Source organism: Narcine bancroftii, chromosome 2 (assembly GCF_036971445.1).
Source record: "Narcine bancroftii isolate sNarBan1 chromosome 2, sNarBan1.hap1, whole genome shotgun sequence".
Lineage (NCBI taxonomy): Eukaryota > Metazoa > Chordata > Chondrichthyes > Torpediniformes > Narcinidae > Narcine > Narcine bancroftii.
This window is the reverse complement of record NC_091470.1, coordinates 81049289-81073022: the sequence shown is the minus strand read 5'-3', so window position 1 is coordinate 81073022 and position 23734 is coordinate 81049289. Positions and strand designations below refer to the sequence as shown.

Genomic DNA, 23734 nt, shown 5'->3' with positions numbered 1-23734 from the left:
CACAAATACTGCCTGACTTTAAGTTATTCCTAGCAATTTGGTCTCAAAACTGATAAAATGTTTACTTTCAATTTCAGTCTTTTATTTAATATTGAGTGTTGATGAAATAACTATTTTCCTTATGCACAGTAGAACAAGAGATTCAGTGTAAAGAAATTACATTTAACAAGAGAAATCTGAGGACCAAACATTGCTTAAAATTGGTTGAACAGGTTTACAGGATTCAAAGCCCAAACCGAAACCCACAATCCACTACAGGCAGTAAAGTTTAAGAACAAGCGATTTTTCCTTAAACATGTTCAATTATGTATCTTAAAAATATTAAGTTCCCTTCACATCAGTAACATCCTTTAGTATCAATAGCATGGATCATTAGTTATCTCAACAGTTAATCTCAAAACCCACTCACCTCTTTCCATGGCTCTAATTTCTTCACCTGGATCAAAGCTGGGTGATGGGTCTGAGAAAGGATGGCAGAGTTACCAACTTTGTAAATGACTTATTTTCCGTAACAAAGAAGCCCCACTTTAACACTCCCTTCATTGCAATTTATTGTATCTTGCTGCAATGGCCACCTCCCGTTACTTAGAGAAGCAGAACTATCTGCAGATCCCACAGCACCACTTTCCCATTTATCTATAGAATACCAATGCACTACCCCCACTTCAACTAACAGAATGTGCCCCTCCTCACACTCATTGCAATCTAAATGCACCAAAATCAGAATCCCATTGCATTATTCTCACTGTACTAAACCCAACCCACGTGCTACAGAATCCTCCTCGTCAATCTCTTTCTTACTTCTTCACGTGCTTATCTTTCTCAGTAATTCTGTCAAATAAACTGGACAATAAAAAACAATCAATTCAAATAGTAATAGTAGGTCAGCGTATATTTGGTGAGCCAAAGGTCTCGTTCCTGTGCTGTATTACTCTATGACTATCACAATCTGCTGCTCAATCATTCCCTAAGCAACAAAGACTTCATACCTGTTGCTTAAAGAGCTCTGTGCAGTTTTCAACAATGAAGTAATTTTGAGCATAGCTTCCAGACCATCCTCCATAGATTTCTCTGTTATTTTCAAAGTAGACATTACTCTGGTCATCCTACAATGCAATCAAACAAATCAAAAATTTTGAGTGTTTCATCAGAGAGTTATGTGGAGCAAAAAGCACAGATCAAGGTTGCAAGAAAAGGGGTGGTGCTAGAGAAAGGTGATGTGCCTTATAAGTTATAGTATTCAGCAACTAAACATTACAGAATAACTCCGATTATCCAAAAATCAGATTCTTCAAAACCCCCATTTATCTGAAATTTTTTTTTGAGCCGAACTGACCGGGATGTCAGGCTCCTGGCGCTGGCAGAGGCAGACCTTGGGCTCCTGAGACCATCAGTGGCCAGCACTTTTTTTTGGTGAGAATTAGACATCATTTTAATGCTTAAAAAGTTGACCTTCTTTGATGTTGTTTAAACACTGTTACAAGTAATTTGCTGTTGCTACTGGGCTGTTTTTCGAAAAATTACCAGTTCTCTGAAAAAAATTGTTTATCCGAAATTAGCCCGGACCTGACCATTTTGGATAATCGGAGTTGTACTGTACTTCCGACCTCATACACAATCAATCCTTTAATGAGTACCTTGCTTCAAACTATTTCTAGTAGGAATTAGTTCAAGGGAAATAACAACTTCCATTTTTACCATACTTTTCTCAGTCCCAGTATATACTAGATCAGGGTGGGCAACCTATTTTTTTAAAAAACTTACATTCCACCTTAAGCGTTCCCTATGCCATAGGTGCTCTGTGATTGGTAGGGGATTGCTTAAGGTGGTGAGTGGGAAGAGACAGTTGAGAACCACTGCTTTAGACCCAATTGTCACTGAAATATTTTGCTTGAGAAAAATTGTCATTGGCCGATTTCCTTTGGAGTTATGAAACCGTGCACATAATAAGTCAATTAGGTACAATTAAAACAGTCGTTTTCAAACTTTTTCCTTTCCACTCACATGCCACCTTAAGCAATCCCTTACTAATCACAGAGCAGTTATGGCATAGGGAATACTTAAGGTGGAATCTGAGTTTAAAAATGGTTGTCCACCCCTGTTCTACATGATATTACAAGCATTGAAATACAGTCACTGTTACAATGTAGGCAATATAGTAACCCAATTTGAACACAGCAAGCTCTCACAAACAGCAATGTAATTCTCTGTTTGTGAAGTTGGGAAATAATTGTTAGCCATCCTGATTTCCTCTTTATGGGGTCATTTATGCATATTTCAGGTTACAGATTGAGGGTAGTTTAACATTTTCATCTGGAGGTTGGTGTTGATATAGCACTCCTTTAGTACTGTACTGGATTTTTGCTGAATGGTATTAGCCAAGAACTTGCTAATATTTAGACAAGCATGACAGAAAGAGCAATACTGAAGAATTTGATGTGTGCTTTTTAACTTCATCTCTATGGTGGTATTTATGATGATGAACGTGGTCAGCAGCTATGCCAGAGTACAGCTTCCAAATGAACAAGGAAAAGGGGACATACAGACCAACTCATCGTGCAAATTTTAGTGCCAATGTGAAAATATAAGAAATGGCAGAAGGTCTTTCGACCCATTGAATACACATTTAAATGCTGCTCAAATGTGGCCACCCTTTCAAGACTTCATTACCTTCTGGGTGAAAGTATTTTTCTTCAATTCACCTCTAATTCTTCTACCAATTCAAATCAAAGTCTCTTTTTGACTGCTCCAAACCTATTCTATGTAACCTGTGTGTAATGCATTACCATACAATGGTGGGTGCACATTAGGTGAAGTAGGGCCACAGTAACTCCCTTTCAAGCAGGTCCTTGGTGCTCCTAAAAGATGTCCTTCAGTACAGAGCTCAGTGTTAGGTGAGCATTTGGGTTTGGTACAACAGTATGGACAAGCTGATTCAGTCACATTGCTGTGTGACTGGAGATGCACATGGGCTGAAGCAAGCAACATTCAAAACAGAAATTAGATGGTGTTTTAAGCCAACTATTACCAAATCTAGCTCATTTCAGATGATTAACTGAATTTATATTCTCTAGCTATATGGCGAGCTCTCCACTGGCCACCGTGACAGAGGTGCACCAAAGAAAAGGTACAAGGACTGCCTAAAGAAATCTCTTGGTGCCTGCCACATTGACCACCGCCAGTGGGCTGATAACGCCTCAAACCGTGCATCTTGGCGCCTCACAGTTTGGCGGGCAGCAGCCTCCTTTGAAGAAGACCGCAGAGCCCACCTCACTGACAAAAGGCAAAGGAGGAAAAACCCAACACCCAACCCCAACCAACCAATTTTCCCTTGCAACCGCTGCAATCGTGTCTGCCTGTCCCGCATCGGACTGGTCAGCCACAAACGAGCCTGCAGCTGACGTGGACTTTTTACCCCCTCCATAAATCTTCGTCCGCGAAGTCAAGCCAAAGAAAAGATTCTCTAGCTACCATGATGGCACTTCTGTATTTTTTTGTATTGAAGTTTTGGTCTTTGATTATCTCATGAAGAGAATCATTATGTAAGCATTCTGTCTCATGACCTTTACATACTTCATTGACAGCTAGTTTTCTCTCGTCAGATTAAAAATCAACTTGAAATGTTTCTCCATACAGACAATGTTTTACATTATGTCTAGCACTTTTTGTTTTCATAAAGTACTTCTCATTGAAACCATTGCAAGTTGGACTTACTGGAATGGTGAAAACTTCATTGTAGCAGTGTGAATACCTAAGGTACCAGGAGATATTAAAAGTCAACGAGGAATCACACATTTTTCTTTCATTGAGAACTAGATGCAAGGACATAAGAAAGAATAAACATTAATATGAGAACAACATGCAGTGGGTCTGGACATTTTTACTAAAGGTTCTTTGGGAGCAGTGTACAATGGGGCCACAAACTAAGAGCTGTGAAAAAAAAATTGCAGATGCTGGAAAGCTGAAGTAAAAACAGAAAATTGCAGAAACACAACAGATCTAGCAGAATCTGTGGAGAGAGAAACAAAAGTTAAAGTTTCAGGGCCTAACGAAGGATCTTCAGCCTGGAAACATTAACATTTTCTGTTTTTATTTGAGACCTGTGTTTGACCATTCTTTCTGTTCTTTACCTCAAATTCTTATGGGTGATTTAAACAGAATTTCAAAAACTACACAATGTGGTAGCTGGAACTCAAAATTAAAAGCAAAAAAAAATGGAAATACTGAGTGGGTCAGGCTCCATGTGTGGAGATAAAATTGGACAAAACAATTCAGGTCAAAGATCTTTCATCAAAAACAAAAAATACTTTATGTTACAGAGAAAGCAGGGGCATAAAAGGGGACAGTCTGTGATGTGGAAGAGGTCAAGATAGAATGTCACAGGTGGGTTATGCTGCATGAAGTGAAAAAGGCAATTAAGAGACAGATAATTTAATGACTCTGAAACCACAATGAAAATTCCCACTCATAATCCTCCATATGAACAAAAAAATTAGATGACCACTTTGCAAATTACCTCTTTAGCATGGAAAGGTGTCCCAAACTTTCAGTTACTCATCCCTTTGATTGCCTACCCCACTCAGAGCTCCACTTTTGCCTCCAATTCTTTTCCACTGAAGTTCAACCCATACTCAATGATGCGCACCTCATTGTCTCGGTATATTACAGCCTTGAGTTTTAGCATGGCAGTTAGCACAACGCCGTTACAGTGTCAAATCCGGCGCTGAATGTCAGGAGTTGATTCATTCTCCGTGTCTGCGTGGGTTTCTTCTGGGTGCTCTAGTTTCCTCCCACCCTTCAAAATGCACAGGGACTGAAGATTAATGTAGTATAATTGGCCAGCACAGGCTCTTGGACTGAGCCTGTAACCATAAGTCTAAATATTTAAAAAATTTTAAAATTCAACAGTATATTCAACCAAGGCTGGGTGAATGTGCTCAAGTGGATAATAGTGTTTTTTTTTCAATTCCCTTGTGAAAATGGATGCTGCCAGCAAGGCCATATTTCATCTCTTCCTTTGTGGTGGCAAGCTCCCCTCCTGAACCACTACAGAATATTTAAACCTGAACATTCACCTATAGTGGAAGTTTTTATGTAGATGGTACAAACAAGTTTCTGGTCAGTGATACCTTAACAGTGGTTAGACTCCTTCATTGATGCTATTACCTAGAAGTTGAGTAGTATAAATACTAAATATCACAGCCATATTGATGTCTTTGAGCAAGATGTAAATAGAACTAAAAAATGTCCAATCATTAGAGAAGACCAGAGTAAATATAGAAATATAATTTCCCAAGGTGGAGGAGTTTAGGACAAGAGGATACCAAGACAGGCTTCAGAAGAGGGTGGTATATCTGCGGTATTTATTGCCACAAGCAGTTGTGGAGACCAGGTCAATGGGTGTATTTAGGACAAAGACTGATAGGATTTGATTAACCAGGGCATCAAAGGTTATGGAGAGAAGGCTGGGCAGTGGGGGTAAATCGTAAAATTGATCAGCCCATGATTAAATGGCAGGGCAGACTCGATGGGCTGAATAGCCTACTTCTATGTCTTATGGTCTAAAATTCCACTTATGATATTATAATTGAAGGAAAGACATTACATGAAGGTGACCAGATTCAAGACACTGCTTTAAAGAGCACATGCATCAGTATCCTTGGACCAAGAATTGACTATTTTCATACAACACCAGCTACTATTGAACTTTTCCCCTTTGATTCCTGTCAGTTGTTCTGAGGTTCCTGAAATCACATTTGGTTAAATTCTACCTTTACTTCAAAAAGTAGATACACACATCTGATCTCTCCCCAAGAATTTAACTTTTGACCACGTCAAGGTAAATCTGTAATGAGCTCCAAGCCCAGTGGTCTTGGCTGAAGTCAGGTAAGTAAAACACGAAAATCTGTAGACACTATGGATGAAGGAAAAACACAATGCTGGAGAAACTTTCCCCTTCCTGGATCTCTCTGTTTCCATCTCGGGAGACAAACTTTCTACCGACATATATTACAAACCCACCAACTCCCACTTCCTCACACCCTGTCCCCTGCAAGGATTCTATCCCCTTCTCCCAATTTCTCCGTCTCCACTATATCTGTTCCCAAGCTGAGGTCTTCCAGTCCAGATCTTCTTAAATGTCCACCTTCTTCCACAAACGTAGCTTCCCCCTCCACCACCGTCAACTCAGCTCTCACCTGCATCTCCTCCATTTCCTGCTCATCTAACCTGCCCTCTCTGCCCCCAGATGCAACATAGAATCCCCCTCATCTTCACCTACCACCCCACCAGCCTCCGCATCCAACAAATTTTCCTCTGGAATTTCCAGCACTTACAACAGGATCCCACTACCAGACATCTCCTCTCCTCCACTCTATGCCTTCTGTAGGGACTGCTCCCTCTGTGACATCCACGTGCACTTAACCCTCCTCATCAATCGCACTGCCCACCCCCAACATCTTCCTCTGTGGCTGCAGGAGATGCCACACTTGTGCCCACACTTCCTCCCTCACCAGATCCGGAGCCCACAAACAGGCCTTTCAAGTGAAGCAACACTTCACTTATGTATCTGCAGCACTGATTTACTGGTCCTCCCTTTGTGCCGTTGTACACATTGGAGAGACTGTGTGCAGATTGGGAGATCGCTTCGCTGAGCACCTTCGCTCTGTCTGCATCAGAGACAGAGACCTCCCAGTAGCCAACCATTTCAGTTCTGTGTCACACTCCCAGACTCGCATGTCTGTCCCACCAAAACCACCCGCAAATTGGAAGAACAACACCTGATATTCCATCTGGGCACTCTCCAGCCAGATGGCATTAACATGACTTTTCTAGTTTCTGCTAACCTGCTCTCTTTTCCCCCCTCGCCCTTCCTTTGTCCAGTTCTCCTCCCTCGCTTCCCCTAGGCATCCCTCCTCCCCTTGAATGCAGCTGTCCCCTTCCTTCCTTCTCTACCTATCATATCCTGCCTTTTGCAACCACCTCTCCCCCCTACTCTTTTGTTCAGTCACCTGCCAATATTTTTCCATATCTTGATGAAGGGCTCAAGCCTGAAACATCAGTTTTGTATTTTTACTTTTGCTGTATAAAGGACACTGTTTGACTAGCTGAGTTTTCCAGCTTTGTGTTTTTATTACTAAGCAGTTATTAGCCAGTAGCTGGTGCTTAAGAGCATTGCCCAGGGAATGGCAGAAAGGGAATTAATCCACAACTATGGCCTAGTTGATATTTTGTTCATTATGGAAGCTAAAAGCCACAGAATTGGCTAGAATGTTTTTGTGGCAGTTAGACTCCCACTTGTTGGAGAATTTATGGCTTAGTACTTGTGTAGTCTGCATATCACATATTACTTATCAGACATACATGGATGCTGCCTAAGTATTGTAAGTAAGAACTGGCAAGATGTAAATGGACGGAATAATGTGTATACTCCACTTCTGAAATTATGATCAAAGGAAAGATATTAAATGAATGGATGCAGTGGATGTTCAACCCACCATCCTTTGACAGAAGATGGTGACAAATACTTCAGCTATTATAAAGGTAATGGTTCAATTATTGTCACATAATACCACATTTAGAATGTAACATACATGACATTTTAATTTTTTTTTGTCTACCATAAGGAAGCCAGAGAGTGCCCCTCATAGAAATGAGTCCCCAAAGAGGAACGAACTCACAATCCCCGGTTTACAAGGTATGCTCCACCATCAAGTAGGAGGTGCCTCAATCCATTTACTGATTAATTATCCAGTTTCAAGGTTGGATATTACAGTACTGGAAAGGCGGCTATAAAGTGGTCAATTCTCTCTTGCAAGCACTTCCACATTCCTACTCTCATGGTTCCCACCATCAATTTTATAGATAATCAGCAAGAGAGTGATTACTTACAGCGTAAATAAATTGTTGTGTCGTTGAAAAGGGTCTTCCTGAATGTATAATTAGAAATCATCTGGAGAAACAAAAAAATGGGAAGTTAATGCCTTGTGAAAAGTTGCACTTAAAATTCTTTTCACATTTGCAGATTAAATTTAAATTTAGACAAACAGCATGGTTACAGGCCATTTTGGGTCACAAGTCTGTGCTTTCCAATTGACCTAAACCCTAAACAATGGGAGGAAACTGGAGCCCCCAAGGAAAATCCACACAGACGTGGGGAAAATGTACAAACTCCTTACAGACAGTGCGGGATTCAAACCCTGATCCCCATCTCTGGTGCTGTAAAGGCATTGAGCTAACTGCTAAGCCAACCATATAATTTTTAAAAATCTTGAAACATCATTCAGGGAATGCACGGAGCCACATTTTACAATTCTTCTTGGATATTACAAAAGAAAATCTTCTTTCAGCCTTATGACAGGCTTTTTTGCTATAGAGGGGGCAGTCCTGTCATATGACAGCCACAACCCTTCCCAAGCGGCACAAGGACAGCTTCTTCCCCACTGCCATCAGATTCCTGAATAATTTTTGAACCAAAGAACTGCCTTACTTTTCATGCACTATTCTATTTAAATTTATTGTTGTAAGGTGGTGTTGTGATTGAGGAAACAGATTTGGTAGGTCTCAAAGGCAAGGACTCCGAACACAGTTTTGATGGGGAAGTATTTTATTTACAGAAGGGAAGTGTGGGAAATGGTAAATGATGCAACACACACACATACACACAGTTTACAGCAGCTGTGGGAAAGAAATAGCGGACAATTAATAACGAACGTGGGAAAATAGTGTGGGAACAAAATACACACACACGTGCTATGAACTGGTACATACAATGATCAAGGAAAAATTATTACAATGCCCCACTACTCCTTGACTCAGTGGCAGCATGGATCTACACTACAAGGGACACTAATTAAACGCTCCCAACCCATTTAACAGTGCACATCTTACCAACAGTTTCCCCAGCACCCTTCCACATTTCTAGGCCTGAAGTAAAGCAGGGTGGTCCCAATCTGGCAAAGAGAGAGAGAACAAAGACCACATGGCACCTTTATAGTGGTGGAGGGACAAGCCCAGATCATTTACAGGATGTTAATGGCTCGATGCCAGGAGGGTTAATCTAATTACAACAGCCAATGGCCCAAGGCCAAGTACAGGCAGCCTGGAGAGCGCAGTCCAGGTAATTTACATCGTACCAACAACAAAATGTGCACTAATGGGTGGGGCAGAACCAAATCTTGATTGTCCTCCGACTAGGTAGGGGGCAGTCCTGTCACATGACAGCCACAATCCTTCCCAACTAACTAATCATAAGACAATCAATAACTCTATGTACGTGTTATAAGTAAAAACAAAAAGACATGTTTTAAAAAAAATACTAATCAAGTCGGTCAATAAATACACTAATGTCTTCTGAATGCTGGACAAGGCACATAGTGAAAATCAATGACCACACCTCACCCCTGACCAAACAGGGTCATTGTGTTACTGATGGGGCAGGGTGCTGTGGGAGCTGTTCCCCAGTGTCAGAGGGTAGGGTAGAAAAAGGAATTTGTGTGGTCACTGACTCATATGCCTGGTTTCTCCGGTTTAGCTGGTAAATGTGAGCACCCTTACCACCAATATCTGTGAGCAAGCCATGCAAGGTCATCCATCCACCAGGTGCCAGAGCCCTCTGTTGGCTTGTGCATCCCGCACCTTGGCCTCATGCTTGGGTGCTCCCTACGCACAGAGCCCAGATGCCTGTCACGGTGCTACCCCGTGGTGAGGCAGAGGGCAGACTGGCAGGTATATATCCAGAGTGCATCTGGGGCACCTGTTTTTCTGGCCTGATGTTTGACGCCAGGATGCCGTTCCCGCTCATGTTCTCTTTCAACGGGTGCCCCAAGTGCCTGTGTTGGATTCCTATAACAAAAGCTAGGAGGAGTCAGGACAGAAAGTTATGGAAAATAAACCACATGAACTACCATCCATTACTATATTCCAAAAGTAATAATCCATTAGAAGGTAGCAGGTGGCTGGATATGATGAAACACGTGGTTCTAAACATGATTAATGGGTGGAAAATAATTGTGGTGAACCAGGGGATGATACAAGGTTATGAATGATTGGGTATAGAAATGTGATCATCAGTGCTATAATATAAAAAAGGCCAGTACAAATGAAAGATGCCAACAAACACAAAAGAACAGGGGCACAGGGTGCAGAAGCTATTCGCTGAAGACAAATTTAGCGAGGACACACCATGCAAAAGCCAAGTCCGTTTTAGGAATAAGATCAAAGAGCACAAATACAAGAACATACTATTGCCAGAATATTTTGTAGAATTGCAATATCAAAGAGAACAATGTATTCTTACATGGATTCATTCGAATGCAAAAAAAATGTTCTTTTTGATATTGCATTTGCACAAAGTATTTCAAGAATGGAATGTTCTCTTTTCTTTCCCTGCATGTTCATGTGTCCATCCAGAAGCCTCTTAAATGCTATTATTGTGTCATCTTTCACCTGGCAGCTCATTCTCGGCAAATACCATTCTGCAAAAATATTTTCTGCACACATTTTTAAACTTTCCTCTTCTCATCTTAAATAGATGTCCTTGTCACTTTTAACCTGGGAAAAAGATTCTGTCCTACTCCATCCATACCTCTCGTAACTTTATACATTTTTATCATGTTTCCTCTCCCCTTTCAAGCCTCTGAACCTCTAGAGAAAATAACACATTTGTCCAACCTCTCCTTGGAGCTCATATCCTCTTATCCAGACAGTATCCTGATTAATCTCTTCTGCACCTTTTACAAAGTCTCCACAAGTAACCAGAATTGCACACAGTATTCCAAGTTCAATCTAAGCAAAGTTTTATAATCGATGCAGTGTGACTTCCTTACAGCTATCTCAATGCTCAGCCCAATGAAGGCAAGCATGTCATAGATAACCAACATTTCAGGTCTGACCCCTTGACAAAGGGCTCAGGCCCGAAATGTTGGTTTTATGTTTTTGCCTCCTATGGACATTGCAGGACCTGCTGACCATCACAGCATCTGCAGACTTTCTTGCTTTGCAAACATCCCACATTCCTTCTTTATCACCCTGTCATCTTCTGTGGCTACTTTCAGGGAGGAAAAACAAGGAGGAAAAAATGATGAGATACACAAGATAGTGGAACTATTTCCAGGAGAGCATTAAAAGTAAACACAATTAAACATACACTTCAAATTTCTGAATATAATGCAAACTAACAGTCTGGGGACTAGCTTTATTGCATAGAATAAAGTAGTTAAACAGGGCAGCCACATTGTAGATAATATAGATTTGAATAAGGAAAGGTAATTAAAGTCGTAAATATAGTTTAAAATGTGATATTTATTAAATGATGTAAAAGCAAGAGTTCTACTTGTGCAACCTGGTCAAAAAGAGATGATAGTATAAAACAAAGAATTTAAATTAATACAAAGAACAAAACAGTCCACAGAATGGGAGAGAAAGTAGGAAAGAGCTACAAAGAATTTGAACTACAAAATACAATCAAGAAAGTCTTCAAAGAAATATCAAGTGAAAGCACATGCACATCAAGAAAATGGCTACAAATAATTGAGGATCATTAAAGACGCTTGTAGGCAACATTACAATTGAAAATCATGAAATGGCAGAATTATTAAACACCAAATCAAGGAAGGAACTTAATACAATATTTAATACATAGAATTAAATAGAATTAGATAATCGAGAAAATGGTGTGAAACAAGAACGTTTGCAGACGCTGTGATTGTAGTAAATACAGAAAAGTGCTGGAGACACTCAGCGGGTGTCACAGTGTCTATAAGAGGCAAAGATAACATTACAGTCCTGAGCCCTTTGTCAACTTTGATAAAGAGCTCAGGCCCATTAACCTTGATTATAGATCTTTGCGTCCTCCACATGTTGCAGGATCTACTGATTTTCTCCAGCACTTTTGTGTATTGAGAGAAAATGGTGAGAAAGAATAGGCAAATCTCCAGAAAAATGTATGTTTCCACTCTATGGTATTAGTTGATTGCTTCAAGATCTTCCAAATACTATGTACTGTATTCTGGAACTGTTTCCTTGCATTTCCTTCCATTACTCAAGAGCAAGGCATGCAAATTAGGAAATTACTGACCCATCATCTAATTTCAGTTTTGGGTAACACGTTACAATCTGTTATTAGGGACCAATTGGCTCATTTTGACAAATGAATTGGCAAATAGAAGGCAGCCTTAAATCACCTCAGGCCATCAAGCTTATAGCTGATCTGATCATGGGCCCAACTTCACTCTCCTATCTAATTCCCATAATCTTGATCATCTCAAGTTCAATAATTACCTTTCTAGTATTTCTCCAGCAGATGAGGTCTGGGCCTGCCGTCCTACTCACCCAAGGAAAGTGGGCGTGTAATACATCGCCTCTCCTTTCTTGGTGTAATGATTGCCGCATGGCCAATATCTGGTTTGCCAGGCAGGAGGTCACTGCAAATGGCCACTCCTACATTACTGTGTCCATAGCAACATCTTCTTGAGGATTCCCCCCCCCCCCCTATTTTCACTGTTTGCTACATCATGACGCAACCGAGTGTCCAGCGGTATAACTGGATGGATAGGTTTGGCTTGTTAGTTTTGGTTGGCCACCAGTCTAAGAGAAAAAAAACTGATTTCAAACCCGGGCAGATGGGGCTCGTTAGCCTTATCAGGCCATCCTTCCAGAAGAAAGATACTGGTGTAACACCTACGACCCAAGGACCTGGCTGTCACTGTGTCAGCTTGCTAGGCCGTGGCAGATAAACCCCAGGTGTAAAGGGTGGGGCCAGTACTGTACACACTGCACTCCACCAAAAAATCCATTTTGCAGGGTCAAAGGACATGCCCATGTCTATGAAGGATAATTCACAAAACCAAGCCATGATGACTCTAGAAAAGGCTACAAGCCAAACGCTAGAATTTGGGATTAGTATAACATTTGATTGTTAGCATGGACGTAGTAGACCAAAATGCCTGTTCCAATATGTATGATTTTATAATTTCTTAGATATTGACAAGCATCGACAGATGTCAGTTTCAGACTCTCAAAACAGGAAAAAAAAATATCCTTTTCAGTCTCAAATGATACTCTTTATCCAGAGGTTACATCCCCTAGTTCTAGATTTTCCCCCCAAAGAAGAAGCATTCCCACTACATCATTAATATCAAGAACCCTCAATCACTCTTATAAACTCCAATTCATACATGTACTTGGACCTTCCTGGATAGACAATTCTTTCATCCCAGGAATCAAACTAATGTATTTAGGCTGCATTACTTTCATGGGCAAGTATAAGCATAGGTTAGCAGAAATTGGGAGATATTGATCTTAATGCCTGGATGGAAAAATCAAGTCTTGCTCCTTCAATTTACAGGTGATCTTGGTGGGTTAGTACATGAGACCATGGACACATATTTGAGTATGAGAGTGGGACGCAGAACTGAAATAGATGGCCACTGGGAGATTCCTGTTACTGATTCGGACAGAGCAAAGGTGCTTAGAGAAAAGATCTCCCTGTCTCTCCACTGTAGAGAAGGCCAAAAAGGGAACAAATCTATCAGACCTATCAGGACTTGAAATAATTTTCTGACTTTCAATGAGATAATTCCTCATGTTTCCAAACACTCGATAATACAGTCCAGATCTTCTTTTGCCCTTCTGATGACAAACCTTCTATCCAGAGAACTAATATGTCAAAGGTTTACTGTTCAACTTCCATGGCAGTTATATCCTTATTTCAGCAAGATGACCACAATACTTAAGATGCAGTTAACTCAAGGCATCGTATAACTGCGTAAAAGTTCATTAACACTATTCAAATTCTTCCATTGTAAGTGACAACATTGCAATTGCGGTCTAAGCTTCTTGCTACAACAGCATTTTATCAATTGTAAATTTTTGTCATACTTCTCATTATTTAACCATTATATGTACTCTGCTATTTTGTTTAGTGCTCACAATTTTCTGCCAACAAATGGGCCCCTCTTCTATCCGACCACCATCACAGACACGTCCCCCGGCCCACCCACGCGGGCACGGCCCCCTCCCCCGGCCCACCCACGCGGGCACGGCCCCCTCCCCCGGCCCACCCACGCGGGCACGGCCCCCTCCCCCGGCCCACCCACGCGGGCACGGCCCCCTCCCCCGGCCCACCCACGCGGGCACGGCCCCCTCCCCCGGCCCACCCACGCGGGCACGGCCCCCTCCCCCGGCCCACCCACGCGGGCACGGCTCCATCACTTTCCCCCACACAGACACAGCCCCCACACAGACACAGTCCCCACACAGACACAGCCCCCACACAGACACAGCCCCCACACAGACACAGCCCCCACACAGACACAGCCCCCACACAGACACAGCCCCCACACAGACACAGCCCCTCCACTTACCCCCACACAGACACAGCCCCTCCACTTACCCCCACACAGACACAGCCCCTCCACTTACCCCCACACAGACACAGCCCCTCCACTTACCCCCACACAGACACAGCCCCCACACAGACACAGCCCCCACACAGACACAGCCCCCACACAGACACAGCCCCCACACAGACACAGCCCCCACACAGACACAGCCCCCACACAGACACAGCCCCCACACAGACACAGCCCCCACACAGACACAGCCCCCACACAGACACAGCCCCCACACAGACACAGCCCCCACACAGACACAGCCCCCACACAGACACAGCCCCTCCACTTACCCCCACACAGACACAGCCCCTCCACTTACCCCCACACAGACACAGCCCCTCCACTTACCCCCACACAGACACAGCCCCTCCACTTACCCCCACACAGACACAGCCCCTCCCCTTACCCCCACACAGACACAGCCCCTCCCCTTACCCCCACACAGACACAGCCCCTCCACTTACCCCCACACAGACACAGCCCCTCCAATTACCCCCACACAGACACAGCCCCTCCACTTACCCCCACACAGACATTTCCCCGCAGACATAGCCCCTCCCACTCTCCCCATCCCCAGACACACCACCCACAAGACTCGTCCTCTCTCATTCTCCTCCAAAACATTCTCGGTCCCTCCCACTTGTACAGTCCAAATCACCATTCTCCTCCTTCGCAATGGGTTTCCACATCCTTCCCTGACTCTCCCGCATTTTGCATAGGCTCCCCGTCACCTCACTGACGTACCTCCGTAACGGGTATGCTCCATTTTGACACTTCTGAGGCGATGCTGGCTCGGAAAACGCCGAGCAAGAGGAGATGAGACCAACAGAAGCCTCCAACCGGCCCAGACATCATCGCAGCCCTGCAGCGGCTACCGCTCACTCACACCAATGCCGTCACTTCCGCCTCCGGCTCAACGCGGCGCGGGCCTCCCGCCACCAGGAGGGGCTGCTATGGTGGAGTTGCGTGAAAGAGGCGAAGGGGTAATGGGAGTACGGGTTCCATTTACACTGCCTGCCCTGGGCTCATCACTTCACCCCTGCTTCATCCCCCAACTCAGCTTCGCTGTAGCGACTTTCACATAGTTTTCCTGACGAGAATTGCAGAGAAAATCTTCCTAAAACGTGGCTTCCCCTTTACTGCCATTAACTCAGCCCTGACCCTCATCCCTATTTACTGTCCCCTCCCCAGGGAAACACTCCCTTTGGCCTCACCTTCGGGGTGGGGGCATCGCCGCCCCAAATGGGGTATTGTGACCCCCACCCACAGCTCTAGCGTAATTGTCACCACCGTTTTATCGGTCGTCCTTCGGTTCGAAGAAGACATGTTGTTGTGCAGTTCATCTGTCTTTGCTGTCCCAGTCTGGAAGCGCAGAGTAGCACAATGGGGGCACTTGAAGTCCGTTTTTGTACTAACTGGCTGCTGATTTGTGATGCCATGCACAGTTTTCCATCAGTTTTTGGCCTCGTCTCTTCAAAACTGGTGTTGGATTCATAGCACAGGACTCGCCAGCGGGGTCTGCCAGTAGCCATTCTTTTGGCTGGATGTTGCAGTCGCATAGGCTTTCCTTCACACAGCGTCTTTATAGCATTTGCATGGACAACCTTGAAGTCTCCTTCAATGCACAATAGAGCAACTGACGAGGAATAGGGCTCCAGGATCAGCCAGGTTCTAGGAAGGCTGCGTACCAGAGTGCTCAATCAACACAACGTCTGCATCTCCACAAAGCTGAAAGTCCTCAAAGCTGTGGTCATCCCTTCTCTCCTATATGGATGTGATACCTGGACTCTGTACCGATGTCACATCAAACAACTGGAGAAATTCCACATGCGTGTCTCCAACTTGGAGGTCTTGGGTCGTGTGAAGTCCACCAGCATTGAGTCCCTAATCATCAGAGCCCAGATGTGGTGGAAGTGATGTTGTGACAGATTATGTTGTGGTTGTATTGTATATAGATGTTTTTGGGAGATAAATTGGGGCAGGCTTTTTAGTGTTGGTTACATACAAACACTTCAAAACAGATCTCATTTAAAATACTGGAGCTCTGCTCAAGCCAGGCAGGGCAGCTCCTTTGGGCCTTTGCAAAAACTTTGGGGAATGCCCAAGAGACTTTACTAATGGATTGTTGTTTTGAAAAGCAACAGATGAAAGATATCGGAGCCGCAGGCTGTCTGGGAGTACAGCTTTCTGTTCTTAGAGGGTCATGTGATTTTGTAAGCAGAGAGGGTAGAACGGCTTTTTCTCAGAGAGAGAGAGATCAGTTCTGCAGTGCTCCTGTCAGCAGCAGCAGCTGGGACTGGAACAGGACAAGCTGGAAAGCTTATGGAAAAACCCCATTTGGAAGATGGGTTGTGAGGGCTTAGTTCAGCCTGGTCAAAGCCCTTGTGGTTCATACAAGAGGAGAGGACTGGCTGCCTAATGTTTCACTTGAAATAAGAGAAACAGAAAGGAACTCTGTGGTGACCTGAAAGAAAGGTTAGCATCTGGAAAATCCTGGAGCAAGTTACTTCGGCAAGACACTGACGTGGCTGATTAAAAGGGATCAGTTTGTGTCCAGGAACAACAAATCTCTCTCTGAAAACTGACAAGAACCTTCCTGAGTGGTAACCATTTATCTTTCAAACACCAAAGCGTGCTGAACTTCATAAATGTTAAATTCTGTGAACAATATAAGAATTGCCTGCAAACAGTGAGCTTGGAGGAATGAGAAGTGAGATTAAACTGTGAATCAAAGAACTTTTATAAACTTACATACATGTGTGCTTAGAATTAGAAGGAGGTTAAGTTAGGTTAGTTGTTAATAGTGATAAGTTAAAGCGTGATCCTGTTTTCATGCTTAAAGATAATTAAAAGCAACTTTTGTTTAAGTAACCATTTGTCTTGATGAATATCTATTGCTGCTGGGTTTTGGAGTCCTCTGGGCTCGTAACAACTAAAAGGGCGGATTGCATGATTAAAGTAGTTCTACTGATGGTTGTGAGTAGTGTGCACTTATTTGGTAGCGCTGCTGTGGCAGATGCTACATTGGTGACCCTGACAGGTTCCAACGACATTGGAACCTTTTCAACAATAGCCATGCAGGGGATATTGCTTCAGCTGCAGCTGCTATTAATGCTGTGGGGGTTCAACACAAATTGGATTTTAAAATTGGACAGCTTCGTTGTAAGCCTTATGTCCATGATGTTTCCCAACAGGAATAACTCTGGGTCCTGTGGAAACTCTTTACCTATGATTTTCTCTATGACTTGGCCTAGCTCTACCCAAAAGGGCCTCACCTTGGAGCATCACCAGGTTGCATGCACAAAGGTTCTCGACTCTATGCCACACTTAAAACATTGATCTGAAATTTCTGGCTTGACTTTGTTCAATTTTTGTGGTGTATAATACAACTGGTATAGAAAATTAAACTGCACCAGTTTTAATAATTGAGGTCATGCTATCACAATACAGCTCTGACCAGCAACATTAATCAATCGTTACACTTAAGTCTGACTCCCACCTTTGCCTTGATTTATGAAGTCCCGGCTTTAGGCTTTTGCTTGGAGTAAGAAATACATTGCCGAAATAAACTTAAGTGTGTTCTCTTTTTGAATCAGGGCCTCCATGCCACTTCACACTGGTTAGTCCACAGCTGGACCTAATTTGTCCCTTAAGAAAGACCTTAACTGAAGATAGCAAAAGAATATCGTGTTTGACAAATATTTATTTTTTAGCTGTTCAAATGACATGAGCTTCCTCCGCTCATAACAATCCTCAATACACCTGATCCCTTTTGGGCACCATGTGTCCAGGATCTTGTTATCTATTGTCAATGGTATGAAGCCATTCTGAGTCAGGTATTTTTGGAGACAATCCCACTTTAAGTCCAATACATTGATTAATTTTATTCCACACATAAAGTGTGTTTTAATAAGGGGGTGGTTTTGTTGCCAGATAACAATTTAGAGTCCCATTTATAAATAAAGTCTCCTGCTATCTTCTCCCCACTTATCATGTACAGATTAATTTGTGCCGAGCGTGATATACCTCCTCCCTCAAACAGTGAAGTGTTATACCTCGACTATGCTGGTAATCTTAGTTTGCTCAGACTGTAATCCCATATTAATTTCTGCATGGAGACCTTGGCCACCTTCCTATTCCAAATTAATCTACTTACCTATAAACTAATATTCTGAAAGAATCACTTGGACGATGCCATGGGGAGTGTCTGGAAGAGGTACTGAAGCCTTGACAACACATTCATTTTAACACAATTGACCCTGCCCACCCATGTGATGGGTAGGGTCATCCATCTGTTTAGGTCCTCCTCAATGTTTTTTGAGTAAGGGGGTATAATTTAGTTTATATAAATTTTGCAGATTATTATCCACCCTGACTCTCAGGTACTTGATCCCATTTTGTGGCCACTACACTGTTTTCTTTAAATTGTCTATAGTCCCTTTTTGTAAGTGACATAATTTCACTCTCGTCCCAATTAATCTTGTACCCGGAGAGTTTCCCATAATTCTCCAGAGTAGAGTGGAGCTTAGTCAGCAAACTTGCTGGGTCTGTCAGATATATCAGCACATTATCAGTAAATAGGTTGATTTTGTGTTCTTCCCTGCCCATTTTTAACCCCTTGATGTCTGGATCCTGTTGTATGGCTTCAGCCATCGGTTCTATAGACTAAGCGAATAGAGCTGGAGACAATGAACACCCCTGTCTACTAAATCACGATAGTGGGAAGGCTGGAGATATTTGCCCATTGTTCTCAACTTTAGCTACAGCGCCATGATCTAAATGATAAAAGTTGGCTCTAGCCCCATTTTCTCCAGTACCTTAAACAGGAAGTCCAACTCTAACCTATCACATGCCTCCTCAGCATCCAGTGCAATGGTTATACTTGGATCATTCCTTAACTGTGCCAGATGCATCCTGTCTCTTTTGTTCAAAGCCTGCTTGATCTACATTTGTTACCTTCAGCAAATGCTTTGCTAATCTATTTGCCAGGGCCTCAGCAAGTATCTTATAGTCTATATTCAACATTGAAATTGGTTTATAAGAGGACAGTTTCAATGGGTCCCTATCTTTTTTAGGAATCACCATAATAATTGTCATTGAAAAAGATTCTGAGAGTGTATGGGTTTCAACCACCTCCATAAAGATGGGCATCAGGAGATCTTTGAATTCCCTATAGAACTCATGGGGAAACCCATCATCCCCTGGAGACCTGCCAGCTTGTAACAGACTCGATGCTTTTCCTATTTCATCTTCTGCGAAGGGAGCATTCAATCCCTCCTGATCTTCCTGACCTAAATTTTTTAACTCCAATTTTGACAGGAATTCATCTATTTTCTCAGGCTTCATCAATGATTCTGATTTATATAATTTTCCATAAAGTTGTCTGAAGGCTTCATTTATCTGCTTCGGCTTATATAAGATCCTGTCATCCTCTGAGTGGACAACATTAATCATTCTTGAGGCCTACTCTGCCCTCAGCTGCCAGGAGAGAACTCTATGGGCTCATTCTCCTAGCTGTGCAGCTGTCCCTCCTCCTTCTGTACTCTCTCCAGTTTTTCATTCAGGTGCCTGTCTGCTTTTTCCTCATACCTTGAAAAAGGGCTAATCCCCAAACGATGTTGAACAAAACAATGTCTTATTGTGCAGCATAGGAACAGGTCCCTCAGCCCAACAAGTCTGTATGAACCATGACTCCAATTGAAAATACACATCTGCCTGTGTGTGGTCTATATCCCTGCATTCTTGCCTTGTTCATGTGTCCATCAAAATGGATGCCTCTTAAACGTTGCTATTCACATCCACTTTATCCAAGCCTATTCAATAGGTTTCAATAGATTCACCATCATTCTGCTAAACTCCAGTGAGTATAGTCCCAGACTAGCTCCTCATATAAAAACCCTTTCACTCTGGGATCATCCTTGTAATCCTTCTCTGGACCCTCTCCAATGCCTACATATCCTTCCTTCGATATGGAGTGCAAAATTACTCACACAAAAAAAATTTGAAGTGTAGTCTGACCAATGTTTCCACATCACATCCCTGCCTTTATATTCTTTCCCCCTTGAAATGAATGATAGCATTCCAGACTTACTCTCAAGATGCCTGTGTTCATTCTGTCCACTTCCTGACCCTACACCTTATTGTTAACCACCTTTTTGACCTTCCAATGTTCAACTTTCTGCCCTCACCTGGGAAACAAGCTTTCACAGAAAAACAGCAGTTAATGCCAAACCCATCTTTTATCACCCTTTTCACCTCAAACATATCTCCCTCAACTCTCCTGCCCCTGACCACCTTCTCATCTACTCCACCCTCTCTGTCCCAGGTAGCATTCACCCATTTTTGCACCCTCCTCCCCTCAGCTCAAACTTCTGCCCACTGGTTTACCTGGCCACCCATCTTTCCAAACAGCCTCCTCACCACAGCTTTGCCCTCACCCATCCTCCTCTCACTACCCCATTCTGGCTCTCACACCACTCCATTCACCCTTCTCACCCTGTTCCTTCACCCAGCCAATTTACATAGAATCATGGGGAGATACAGCCCATCAAAGTCTGTACCTGTCACCAACCACCTATATGCACCAATCTTACATTAATCCCAATTTTTATTCTCTGCATATTCCCATCAACTCTTCCTGGTTTCCACCACTCACCTAAACTCTTGGGGAACTTTACAGCAGCCAATTAACCTATAAAGTAGCCAATTAACGTATTAACCCCTCACTTACTCTTCTCCACCCACTCACACACTGGGGACAAATTGCAAGTCTTTGGAATGTGGGAGGAAACCAGAGCACCCAGATGAAATACATACAGTCACAGGGAGAACATAAAAAAACACTGCACAGGCAGCACCTGGATGCCTTACCTGCTCTCTCCCTCACTCTATCACAGTTCAATTGCAAACAGCACTTAAACTTGTTTAAGTGTAGATTTTGACTGCTTTGTGGGTAATATGTCTGACATAGCTCTTGTTAAAAAATTATACATTAGTGTCATCAGTCGCCATCATATACTCGAATTCAGAAAGGGAAATAGCTAAATGCAATCTGATATATCTGATGTGACACCATATAAGGAATTTGCAGAAATAGAGAGGCCATTAAGCACAACCTCCTGGCGTTTATTTTTAGTGTTTAATATTACCAGCTTCACTTATGCTAGGAAACCAGAACAGCTGGAAATTGTGCAAGAGAGGAGCAGGAATCAAGACGTAAATTCACTCAACAAGTGGGTGATTTTAATTTAATTATTAAAGGCAGCTTGCAACAACAGTAAACAACTCTTCCTCTGGCTAGGTGGAATAGAACTTGTGTATGGTGGGACAATTGACCATTGAATGCTTTGTTGAAGTATACATGATTGTGGGGAAACTGCTTGCAATGCTTCGCTTTGTGTTAAAACTTGCAAGGCTCAGCCAGTCAATGTGTTTTCTCTCATTCGTGAAAACATCCAGCCTCTGAAGTCAGCAGCTATTTCTTTTCCTTGTAGACTTCTTTCCTCTTTTGTGAAACCTGCGGTGCTGTCACCATGCCTCATAATATCAGCTCAGCGAAGCAATCACTGGCTCGTCATCCCCTGCCCAGCAAGTTTGGCCTGTATCCCATTATCAACCGCAACAAAGATGTTGTCAAAGCCAAGAGCGAGGTCTTCCAGCATTTGAAGGATGAGTGCCTGAGGAAAGGTGTTCTGTTTGAAGATCCAGAATTCCCTGCAGATGATTCTTCCCTATTTTACAGCCAGTTTTTGCCTTTCAAGCTGGAGTGGAAAAGACCTGTGGTGAGTGTTGTGTTCTTTCTTGGGTGTATTTCAGTACACTGACAATGGTTAGTTGTATTCTGTTCTCACGTAGTATGATTTATATTGGACCACACTGTTTCTCTGTTAGAAGGGCCACTTATCCCGATAATTATTCCTGAAAAAAAAATCTGCAAAGTGGTGGTGATACGCAACAGATCAGTGAACTTCTGTAGAGCGGAACAGTTAACACTTCAGGTTGAAGAGCATTTAACAGGATTGGAAAAAAAGTTTGAAGTTACAGATGGGTAGAATGAACAGAGGGATTTCTCCATCCTATTTTGATTTCTATCTCTCTTTAGCATCTTCCACTGTCCTATAGAAGATGAAGGAAAGTTCAAAGAGCAACATCTCATCTTCCTACCAGCCACTCCACAGATATCAGAACCCCATGCTGACTTCAGCAAATTCAGATGAACACCTTTGCAGTTCATGTCAAAAAGGTTATCTACTTGCTCTCTTTCTCCCATTCTCCAGAGAAGCTGCCTGATCCACTGAGGATTTTCAGCATTCTCTGCTGTGCTTACAGTTTCCAGCAAGTTCACTGGTCTGGAGAAACAAGACACTGCAGATACTGGAACCCAGAGCAAAAAAAAACAAACTGACAGTGGAATTATGGATCTTAATGCAGTCTTGACCCAACAAGTCAACTATCCCTCCATAGCAGTGGAAAAAAAAAGTTGTGAACCACTGCTCCATAGAATCATACAACATGGAAACAGGCCCTTTGAGCCAACTTGCCTACATTGACCAAAATGTCCCACCTGGCTGCATAACCCTCTAAACCAGTGGTTCTCAACTTTTTTTTTCTTTTCACTTATAAACCACCTTAAGTAATCCCTTACTAACCACAGAGCACCTATGGCATCCTATGCCATATGTGAGTGGGAAAAAAAGGTTGAGAGCCACTGTTCTAAACCCATAATATCCTAATCTGTCCAATTTTTCCTTAATCTTCCTGGGTCAACCAGCTCCTCCAGCAGCCCATTTCATACACTCACCATCCACTGTTAAAAAAAAGAGTTAACCTTCAGGTTACTTAAATGGTTTGGCAACAAAAACAGGTCAGAGGCTGGGTACCCCAAAACAAGTGACTCATCTCCTGACATCCCACGTTCATTCCACTAGCATAAGACACATCAGGAGTGTAGATGGAATGCTCTCCACCTGGCTGTATAAGTGCAACTCCAACAACTGTCAAGAAGCTCAATGCTATCCAGGACAAATTTGCTTGTCTGAGTCATCCTTAAACATTCATTCCACCACAACCCACCTAAGATGGCTGCAATGTTTTCAGTTTACAAAATACGACAGCTTCTCCCATAGCACCACCAAGGAGGACATGAGCAGCAGGTGCATGTGCATGCTGCAGATTTTTCTACAAGTTACACACCACCCTGACCTGAAATATATCACCAATTCTTCATCATTAATTGGTTGAAGTCCAGGAACTTCCTCCCCAGCCACACTGTGAGAGCAGAAAGATTTTGATGGGAGCTCACCCCCACCTCCTCAGGGGCACTGAAAATGGGCAATAGTGAG

The 23734-nt window shown here is 42.9% G+C and overlaps 2 protein-coding genes across 4 annotated transcripts in view; one reads left to right on the top strand and one right to left on the bottom strand.

The window, feature by feature from the left end:
- LOC138753811 (transmembrane protein 87A-like) overlaps positions 1 to 15730 on the bottom strand; it is a 48954-nt gene extending 33224 nt beyond the window's left edge. The window contains exons 1-5 of one of the 3 annotated variants that reach the window (XM_069917242.1): positions 15608 to 15730; positions 7891 to 7951; positions 3715 to 3812; positions 990 to 1106; positions 410 to 460 (exon numbers count right to left, since the gene is read on the bottom strand). In XM_069917242.1, the coding sequence (XP_069773343.1) occupies positions 410 to 460; positions 990 to 1106; positions 3715 to 3812; positions 7891 to 7951 (327 nt within the window). In that variant the 5' untranslated portion in view covers positions 15608 to 15730. Of the gene's footprint in view, positions 1 to 409; positions 461 to 989; positions 1107 to 3714; positions 3813 to 7890; positions 7952 to 9555; positions 9595 to 15137; positions 15295 to 15607 lie in introns of those variants that run through there. The other 2 variants (XM_069917240.1, XM_069917241.1) reach the window with 2 other exon arrangements.
- The window catches only part of capn3a (calpain 3a, (p94)), a 198180-nt gene continuing 189622 nt past the window's right edge, over positions 15177 to 23734 (top strand). The window contains exons 1-2 of the mRNA XM_069917243.1: positions 15177 to 15376; positions 21887 to 22174. Coding sequence (XP_069773344.1) covers positions 15284 to 15376; positions 21887 to 22174 — 381 coding nt within the window. The 5' untranslated portion in view covers positions 15177 to 15283. The remainder of the gene's footprint in view (positions 15377 to 21886; positions 22175 to 23734) is intronic.